This window comes from Myotis davidii, unplaced genomic scaffold (assembly GCF_000327345.1).
Source record: "Myotis davidii unplaced genomic scaffold, ASM32734v1 scaffold125, whole genome shotgun sequence".
In the NCBI taxonomy this organism is placed as follows: domain Eukaryota; kingdom Metazoa; phylum Chordata; class Mammalia; order Chiroptera; family Vespertilionidae; genus Myotis; species Myotis davidii.
Genome location: NW_006299390.1, coordinates 1,693,691 through 1,703,412, shown reverse-complemented (window position 1 = coordinate 1,703,412; position 9,722 = coordinate 1,693,691). Strand labels below are relative to the sequence as shown.

General features: G+C 36.6%; 1 protein-coding gene across 1 annotated transcript in view; it reads right to left on the bottom strand.

Annotated features, from left to right (window-relative positions):
• NAMPT (nicotinamide phosphoribosyltransferase) overlaps positions 1-9,722 on the bottom strand; it is a 38,553-nt gene that overhangs the window by 27,630 nt on the left and 1,201 nt on the right. Inside the window, 3 exon segments of the mRNA XM_015571210.1 lie at positions 2,133-2,236; positions 4,442-4,598; positions 9,675-9,716. Coding sequence (XP_015426696.1) covers positions 2,133-2,236; positions 4,442-4,598; positions 9,675-9,716 — 303 coding nt within the window.

The window sequence follows — 9,722 nt, the reverse complement described above, 5'->3', positions numbered from 1 at the left end:
GTAATAATCTGAACAAGATTTAATTTAAAAAAAAAAGGAAGGAAGGCTAAAGACAGAAAAATGAAATGAGGGAACGTTATTAAAGAGCAAAATAACACACACACACACACAGAAAAAAGAAAGAAAACAGAGAGAGATCCCTGCCAGTAGAAGAACCTTAAATAGGTTTTCTCTTTATTCTGGTGTAGACATGAAACTGTTTTGGTAGTAGATAGTATACTTTCTAGAGCTTTGGCTATAAATATCAAAAGTGCAACAAGTCTCTCCAAAATTAGGCTGAGAATATATGTGCTACATAGGATGTTATTAGATATTTAATTATGCCTCTCTACTTTTAAAGCTAAAAGTTGTGGCTAACTTTTGGCTAGGAAGGAAAGTTGTTTCAGATATCCAAGGGGGCATGCAGGAGGCAGCTGGTCAATGATGTTCCTCTCTCATTGATGTTTCTATCTCTCCTTTCCTCCCTCTCTCTCTGTAAAAAATTCAAAAGGTCAAGAAGCAATACCAGCTTAATTTATATTTTATCTAAAATATATTTTTTAAAAACTGTTTAGCCTGGCTGGTGTTGCTCAGTGGCTGCACATCATACTATAAACCAGAGGTCACAGGTCTATTCCTTCCTGGTCAGGGCACATGCCCGGATTGCAGACTTGGTCTCTAGTGGGGGTGTGTGCAGTAGCAGCTGATCAATGATTCTCTCTCATCATTTATGTTTCAATTTTCTATCTCTCTCCCCCTCTCCCTTCCTCTCTGAAATAAAAATATATTTTTTTAAAAATCTGTTTAATGAGAAGCACTGAGGGCCTCAAGATATAGCAGAAAGAATACTGCCTTAGAATTCTTGGCTTGACTTCAAAAGCAGGTAGGAGATCTTGGGCAAGTCTCAGACTTTCCTTATAAAATAGGGTTAGATGAGATTACCTCTAGAAAACCTATGAATCCCAAAAATTCTCTGAACATAAAATCAGAACATTTATCATCCTGGCCACTGGAGTTGTATTAATAAGCATAGTACCTAACTTATCTATTAATATTATACTCACAAAAAACCAAATGGGGTAAGTTTAGGAGTTACCCAACAGATTTTACTTAAATATGGGAAAACTACAGTAGAGAGTGCTTATCTGACTTCTTCAAAGATTCATAAGTAACAAAAAGTAAAATTTGATTATTACCAGATAGGCATGAAAGTTAAAATATTTCTAATTATTTTGTGTTTAATAGTCTATAATGAAAAATATATACATTTTTAAGACGCAAATTAGTTAACTAATACTTAACATAACAAGATGCCAATAGATGCCATTCCCAGTCTATCTTTGTAATAAAAAACAAACACCAAAGGACGTTAACTTAATTCCCATGTCTCTGGATACCCAAAGTTTAAGCAATGGTTCCAAACATGCTAGATATATTACAGTACAAACAAAGAATAGAATTCAACTTCATGGATCTGCACCAAACCATTTTAACTATTTAATAAGGGAAATTTCCTAGAATTATTGTGTAGTGATAGATTCACAGCATCTACTTTCTTAGATAACCTATAATCAAGAAAATAGACCTAAATTTTGAAATTGCCAACTAACCATGCCCTTTTTAAATTAGTGTATTTTCAAAGAAAGGGTTAAATCACCTTTCTTAAAAAAAAAGTTATTTAAATTATAGTTCATTTATTTTATACAAATTAAACTTGCTGTAGAGTCTAGACCAGCCGGGGGCAAACTACGGCCCGCGGGCCGGATCCGGCCCGTTTGAAATGAATAAAACTTAAAAAAAAGACCATACCCTTTTATGTAATGATGTTTACTTTGAATTTATATTAGTTCACACAAACACTCCATCCATGCTTTTGTTACGGCCCTCCGGTCCAGTTTAAGAACCCATTGTGGCCCTCGAGTCAAAAAGTTTGCCCACCCCTGGTCTAGACACTAATGATTGGCAACCAGAAAAAAAGTTTAACTGTTACCCTTAACTTTTCACAAGAATGTCTAAAGTAGCCATCATGCTTAGGTCACAGACAGAAAAGAGTTGTAATTATAGTCTAATCTTCTATTCAAACTCCTTTACAAGAAATTTTGAAGTAAATGTAAAACCAAAATAGTAGACCAAACCATGAAACCAGTTTTTACCTCAAGAATGTAGTTCCATCCCTTTTCATTAAATACATCATCTTGGAAATGCTCTTTGTACACCTCTTTGGCTTCTTGGATCTTCTCTTTGGTCACTACTTTACCTAAAAAGATAAACATTTCTTGTTTACATTTCAAAAGACATTCTGTGAACTGTTGAGCTGTCACAAGATTAATGTCTGTAGATTTTTCACCCATTCTATGGATAAAAAAACAAGAACTAAGAGATCAAATAACTCATCGATTCAACAGCAAAGTCAGAAAATGAATTTGCACTTTTGTATATATGTTGAGTGATTGATTTCAGAGAGGAAGAGAGATAAAGATAGAAACATCAATGATGAGAATCATTAATTGGCTGCCTCCTGCACACCACATACTGGGGGATCAAACCCGCACACCAGGAATGGAACCATGACCTCCTGATTGATAGGTCTATGCTCAAACACTGAGCACACCAGCCAGGCTGAATTTGCACTTTTAATCACTCAATTTAAGTGTGTTGATTTCTTATTTGAAAAGTAAATGTGCAGAAGAAATTATAAGATGTATAGTATTTTTTTAAATCACAATACTAAAATTAACTTCTAAGAAGATATCTTTTCTACCTCTATTAATTTCTACACCCTCCAAATTTGAGAGTAAGCCTTTGATACAGATGATTTTCTAGGTGAACCTTCTCACTTTATTCTTAAAAGATACCTTCAGATAATCCAATAATTTTCACAATTACTACATTTTGCCCCCCAAATATACTTTAAATTTTCTTTTTCTGTAAAATGAGGATAAAAATAGTAGGGTACCTACTTATAAGTCGTGAGGACTGAATGAGTTATAGCATATGAAGCACTTAGAATAATGCTGGCTTATAATAGGAAATCAATATATTTTTGCTATAATTAATAACTCATATGAAGTTTTTAACCTGTAGAATTGAAGTGTGACATCAGTCTTTTGGTAACTTTCTCAATGTAAGATCACTAGTAAACTCATTTAAAATATCCTGGGAGGTCTTGCTGCAAAAGAAGTACTTTGGATACCAAGTAGGTTTTCAGTAGTATAACATATCTGAACAGTCTAATCTTAAAATTGCCAAGATTATGGAAAAAGGATATTAAATAAAAATTCAACTTAATCTATATTCAATTTTAAGATTATTTTTTATTTGAAAAGGCTAGAGATGAAATTTTCCAAAATATATAAAACCCTTGGGAACTGTTTTGCCTCCTAGAAATAAAATTACAAAACTGACTAGAAATGGACTTTCAAGTAAAAAGGCAAAGAAATTATTTGGGAGATTTTTCTGCTTTAATATGCATATGAGACTAAGTTCATAGAGATAGTTTTGAAAAAATAAGACTTTAAGGTAAAACTGACTAGCATAAAAATATTCTAATTATAATTGCTACCACAATTCAAAATGAGTTCCTAGGCCAATAATAAATCCTTCATTTTGAATTAATGACTAAAGTCTATTAACAAACCAGATTCGCCTTGGAAAATCAGTGACTTAAAAAAAATTTTTTAACTTTATTTTTATTGTTGACACTATTACAGATGTCCCCATACCCCCTCCTTTGCCTGCCCCCACCAGACCCCATTTAATGACTTTTCTAGACATATTCCCAAACTTATTAGTTTCAGAAAATCTTCCTTATATTGAGAACACCAGCACACACAAAATTATAAGAATTAATGTATTACTAATAATATTAGTAAATATTATTCTAAGGTTTTTTAAATTCCAAGACTCCTAAAGTAGTTAAAGCAATTAAATAAATATCAAAATTAAACTATTCAAAATGCTACTTTAGATAATCCTATAAAATAAAAGCCTAAGTGGCATCACACCTACGCGTGACATCATCACAAGATGGCCAGCACAAGATGGCTGGCAGGGGAGGGCAGTTGGGCGCGATCAGACCGGCAGGGGAGCAGTTAGGCGTCAATCAGGCTGGCAGGGGAGTGATTAGGGGGCAATCAGGCTGGCAGGCAGAAGCGGCTAGGGGCAGGCAGAAGCGGCTAGGGGCAGGCAGGCAAGCGAGTGGTTAGGAGCCAGCAGTCCCAGATTGTGAGGGATGTCCAGCTGCCCGTTTAGGCCCGACCCATAGGGATCGGGCCTAAACCGGCAGTCGGATATCCCCCAAGGGGTCCCAGATTGGAGAGGGTGCAGGCCAGGCTGAGGGACCACCCCCGCCACCACCCCGGTGCACAAATTTCATGCACCAGGCCTCTAGAATATAAAATAGGAGAAAAATTATGAAGTTTTATGTAAAAGCACTGTTTTAAATTTATAGGACAAATAATACCTTTTAAGTACTTATTAAGAATGTACTGCAACCCATAAAATACTGTTTCCTCGTATTTCACCTTCCTTATTTTGGAGTTTTCTGTCTTCTTTTCACGGCATTCAAAGTAGGAATAAACTTTGCTTGTGTTGGGTGGGTATTGTTTATAGTGAGTAACCTATAAAAGAGAAATACTTGAAGTCAGAAAACATGAGAACAATAGACTATAAATCACAAAGGAAAGGGCTTGAAATTATTTAAAACCAGAGAAATTATGCTTATTTGCAATTGATCAGCTCCTTTTCCTGGCTCCAAAAATAAAAAATAAATACTTATTAAGAAACTTTTAATAGTTCAGTATCTTAAATTCAAAACCACAAGAGAGTATTTAATTTTATAAACAAGCAGATGAACTCAAGGAAGTAAAAGGTCTCTACGCTGCACACCTGGTACAGTACAAAAACAGGTATCTTATTTGATCTCAGGGAAGTTTTCATTCAAGGGAAGAGAGATGTAGCTGCCTTAGGGAGGCCGAGGGAGCACACATACACGATATAAAAGAATGAGCTGAAAGCAAAATTTGGTCCTATTACTATCTAAATGTAGTGTGTTTGATAAGTCAACAGTCATGATTTCCCAGGGCTCTACTTCTTCATCTGTATAATGAGATAATGAGAACGACCTCTTCTGGTCTTCACAGTGACACTGAAAACCTGAATGAAAGCAAAAACAGCAGCAGCAGCAAAAAAAATTTTGTTTTGTAGTCTTTCCTTTTGCTCAAATTTCTTCTGAGTTGTGAAAGAAATGCCTATGCAATACATCAAACCGTTATAAGCTTAAAAATATGAAGAGGTAGTATCACAAATTTCCATCAAATTGAGTAAAAGTCACTGGTGAAAAATTACCTGTTTTTGTTTCAAGAAAAAATAAAGTGAGTGCTCATTATAATTTGAATTTTATTCTATTTCAATGTGGTTAAAACATTTACCAATAAAAAATAACTGGAAGAATAATGTGTATTTATTTGCCCAGTTGAAAGAGTAGTTAATGCCTTAATTGGGTGGTGATTCAGGTTAATGGTGGAATAAATCTTTGCAGACCAAAGTTCATGGATGACCACTGTAAACATTAACCATTCATCTAAAATGAATATACTCTGTAGAGAGGGCAAAAACCCCCCACAAATTTAAAAAATATTTTAGTTTCCTCTTCAATAAAAGTAACTTGCAAATCTATAAAAATAGCACCCTCATGTTCCTTACAGGCAATCTTTATATTAATATGTGGCCTGATTGCCTAAGTCGGGCAACAGAATTAGAACTGTTTCGCTCACATATGATGGATTACCTATATACCACAAGGTATAGGGAGGCCTTATGAATATCTAGAAGTATTTGCTAGTTTCTTTCAGATTAAAACCCAGGGACTGATACCACTATTAAGTCCAGAGCACTTAAATCAATCTATTAGGCAATTCACTAAAATGCAAAACAACATCTAGCCCAGCCGGTATGGTTCAATGGTTGAGTGTTGACCTAAGAACCAGGAGGTCAGGGTTTAATTCCCAGTCAGGGCACATGCCCAGGTTGCAGGCTCGATCTCCAGTAGGGAGCATGTAAGAGGCAGCCGATCGATGTGTCTATCATTGATGTTTCTATCTCTCTCCCTCTCCCTTCCTCTCTCTAAAAAGTCAGTAAAAACATTAAAAAACAACATTTATATCTATAACTATACATACATATATATGAATACCTTAGTAATAAATTATCACTATTTCAATTACTTATAAAACTGATTAGAAAAAAGATACCACTAAAAACGTATCTAAGGTGTATATAAAAATGAAAATGTCCAGTTTACAATATAAATAACTCCAAATACTTTAATGGGAATAAGCAGTGGGACAGAAGAAAACTCAATTATGATTAAGTAAAATATGAATAAGGATCTAGATTGCATCAGGCAAGTTTATGAAAGGCAGATTCATAGTTGTGACTCTCAATAGTTTGACCTTCTTTACAGTTCAGATACTTAATGGTGCATCTTTATAAATTTACTTTTTCTATACAGATTTAAAAGTATCAAAACACAAATGAATTATTTTCATCTTCTAAGTAGACCAAGCAGTCAAAAGTTAAATGGAAATGTCCCTAAACTATGTAAATCCATCTTGGTCTAAAAGTATATTAAAATTTTTTGATCTTATAGATACAGTTTTAGTTCTTTACTTTGGCTGTGTTCTTTATTTATGGTACTTCAAAACTGTGCATAAATATTCAGAATGTCTCCTCTGGGAAAAAAATGTCATTAAAAACACAAAATTATCTAGGCTGCTAAATTAGAAATGAAGTGACTTCTAAAATCTTCTTTGGAAAAACTTAGGAGCATAGTTTTAGAATTTAGCTAAAAAATTTAAGTCCTCTAAGTAAACTCTCAGGTAATTAAACATGAAACATAATTTATTACTTACCACCCACTATCACCCAATACTTTTACAGAAGAATAAAAGAGTATGTTCAGATCTATTTATGTTGGCATATAACATTGTTTTAAGGGAAAACATTTTATATAGAGCTTCTTAGTAAATATTATTCTAAAAATACAGCCAATGGCTGATTTATAGTAATTCTAGTTTTGCTAGGTTTTCTGCCCTCTTCATTTTACTTTCTGCTAAACTGGTCACTCTGAACCCCTTGAAACCTTCACCAGAAATTGAGATGATATAGCAGAAAATGAAATCAACAGATTATTTTATAAATAGTTCATTCATCCACAAATATACAGGGCAGGGCAAAGTAGGTTTACAGTTGTTCATATGGGAAATAATTCAATAATGAATATGTAATACAAGAATAAATTGTTTCCTGGACTCATAATTATAAACCTACTTTTACCCCACCCTGTATATGCTGCATCTACTATATATCAGGCACTGTTTCAGATGTTGAGGACAGAGAAATAAATAGACTAAAGTAGTTTCTATCCTCATAAGGCTAAAGAAGACTGAAAAGTCAGAAAATAATAAGCAAAATAATGTCAGATTTGGATGAATGCTATGAAAAATGAAAAGAAAATGGTGGGCTAAAGGGAGCCTGGGAGAGTACTTTAAATGGGAGGCCAGAAGGCTTCTCTGAGATGGTGACATGTGAGCAAAACCTAAATGACAAGGAGATATGAAATAACTTGACTCAAGGGACAGAAAAGAATGAAGGTTAGAGTGGTTGGTGCTTAGAGAATGGGGAGGAGGAAGAGGTCCTGAAGTCAGCGAGAGATGCTGAGACAAGAACAGGTAAGGCTTACAGGCTACAACAAGGAGCTTGAATTTATATCAAGTGCAAAGGAAAGCCATTAGTATGTTTTAAGCTGGGTGATTTACATTTTACAAGGATCACTTGTCAGTGAGGTGGAGAACGGATTACAGCAGTGGTTCTCAACCTTGGCTGCACATTAGAATCACTTGGGAATCTTTTTAAAATCCTGATTTCTGGGCCTCATCATTAGTAACAAGCATTTCTGGAGGATGAGGCCCAGAAATCAGGATTTTAAAAAGATTCCCAGGTGATTCTAATGTGCAGCCAAGGTTGAGAACCACTGGACTACAGGGTGACCAGAGTGGAAGAGGGGCATCAGGTGAGAGGCTACTGCTAGAGACTAGGCTAGGTGAGTGAAATGCTCAATATCTTTGGAGGTAAAGGGAAATTAGGTTGATAGATTAGATCTGGAGGATAAGGAGGGGGAGGAATTAAGGATGTCTCCTAAATATTTGGGTTGAGGACCTGGGTAAATGCTGCCATTTACTGAGATGTGGAAGGCCTTGGAATGAATGGGTAGACTAGAAATTGAGAGCTCAGTTTAAGAAATGTTAAGCAATACTAACAAAAAGTTTCATAGTATTCAAAATTCAAGTGAACTACAAAAAGGGAGCTCAAATCCTTTTGTATATTTCATTGATTTCAGAGAGGAAAGGAGAGGGAGAGAGAGATAGAAACATCAATGATGAGAGAAAATCACTGATCAACTGCCTCCTGTACGCCCTCCACTGGGGATCAAGCCCACAACCCAGGCATGTGCCCTTGACCAGAATTGAACCTGGGGCCCTTTAGCCTGCAGGCCCATGCTTTATCCACTGAGCCAAACTGGCTAGGGCCAAGTCATATTTTTTAAAGCACTGTTTTGACTTAGATTATTAGAGAAAATGGCTCCACAATAACTTTAAAATTATTTACAGATGAAGAGAAAAGAAATCTCTCATAATATCTTCAGCAAACCTTTTCCACTAAAAATGTTTCCTAAACTGGTATGGCCTTCCTGTAGCTAACAGAGCACTACAGTACATAAATATATGTGTCATAAAAAACAGGCACACAGGAAAATGTAGCTCTTTTAATAAAACTTAATTTCAGTTATGTAACTGATGCACTTCATGAAAAGATAAGCTTCTAAAATTTGTAACCCCAAGCATGACATTTAAAGAGAAGTATGAGAAATATTTAAGCTGCATAAAATAATTCTGTGAGCGCAAAGTCTAACTTGCTTCTGGGTTCTAGATTTCCCACCAGGTTGACTTATCTTTCCAAGAACTTTCCTACCACAGTGGATCACATGACCAAAGATAACTACTACTACTAACCCACTTTTCCAGTTGTAATTTTTTCACTTCTAACAAGTAATCACAAGCCAACGCTTGAACAATGCCATGCACATAAAAGAGCACAGGGGGTGACATACCCAAGGTCACAGAGCGAGTTCTGTTACCTCCGTGATATCTAACGGCACCCAGAAAGCAGGGAGTCAACATCTGGCAGATTCTTCCCATCATTCTGTCCTTCACTAATGTGTGTGTTTCCAAGAAAAGTAATGGGGCAGCTATGCATGCAACAGTCCAAGACGCATATAAACTCCCCAGAATTAACACTGCAGCAGTTCATTGAACTTGTCGTGTTTCACTTTCCATTTCACAGAAATCCCGTGGTGGCCTGAGCGGGGTGAGGAAGGGCAGGTCGGCCTTGGCGAGCACCCAGGGGTTAAAGCTCAGGAGTGATCAGCAGCGGAGCCCGTGCAGCGGGGCGGAGAAACCCGGGCGGCTGGGGCACCCGAGCGTCCTCGGGACCGAGCCCCGGGACCCCTGCAGGACCTCGCCCACACGCTCTCCGCAAAGGGCCAGAATCCGCCTGGAATGGCTGAGCCGGGAGCCCCCCATCTCAAGCCCCGCTCCTCTCCGCCGCCGAGTCCCAGGGGCTGTTACTTAACTGACCGCTCCTCGGACGAGTCCTCGCCCAGCCCGGCCCGGCGCCAAAAGGCC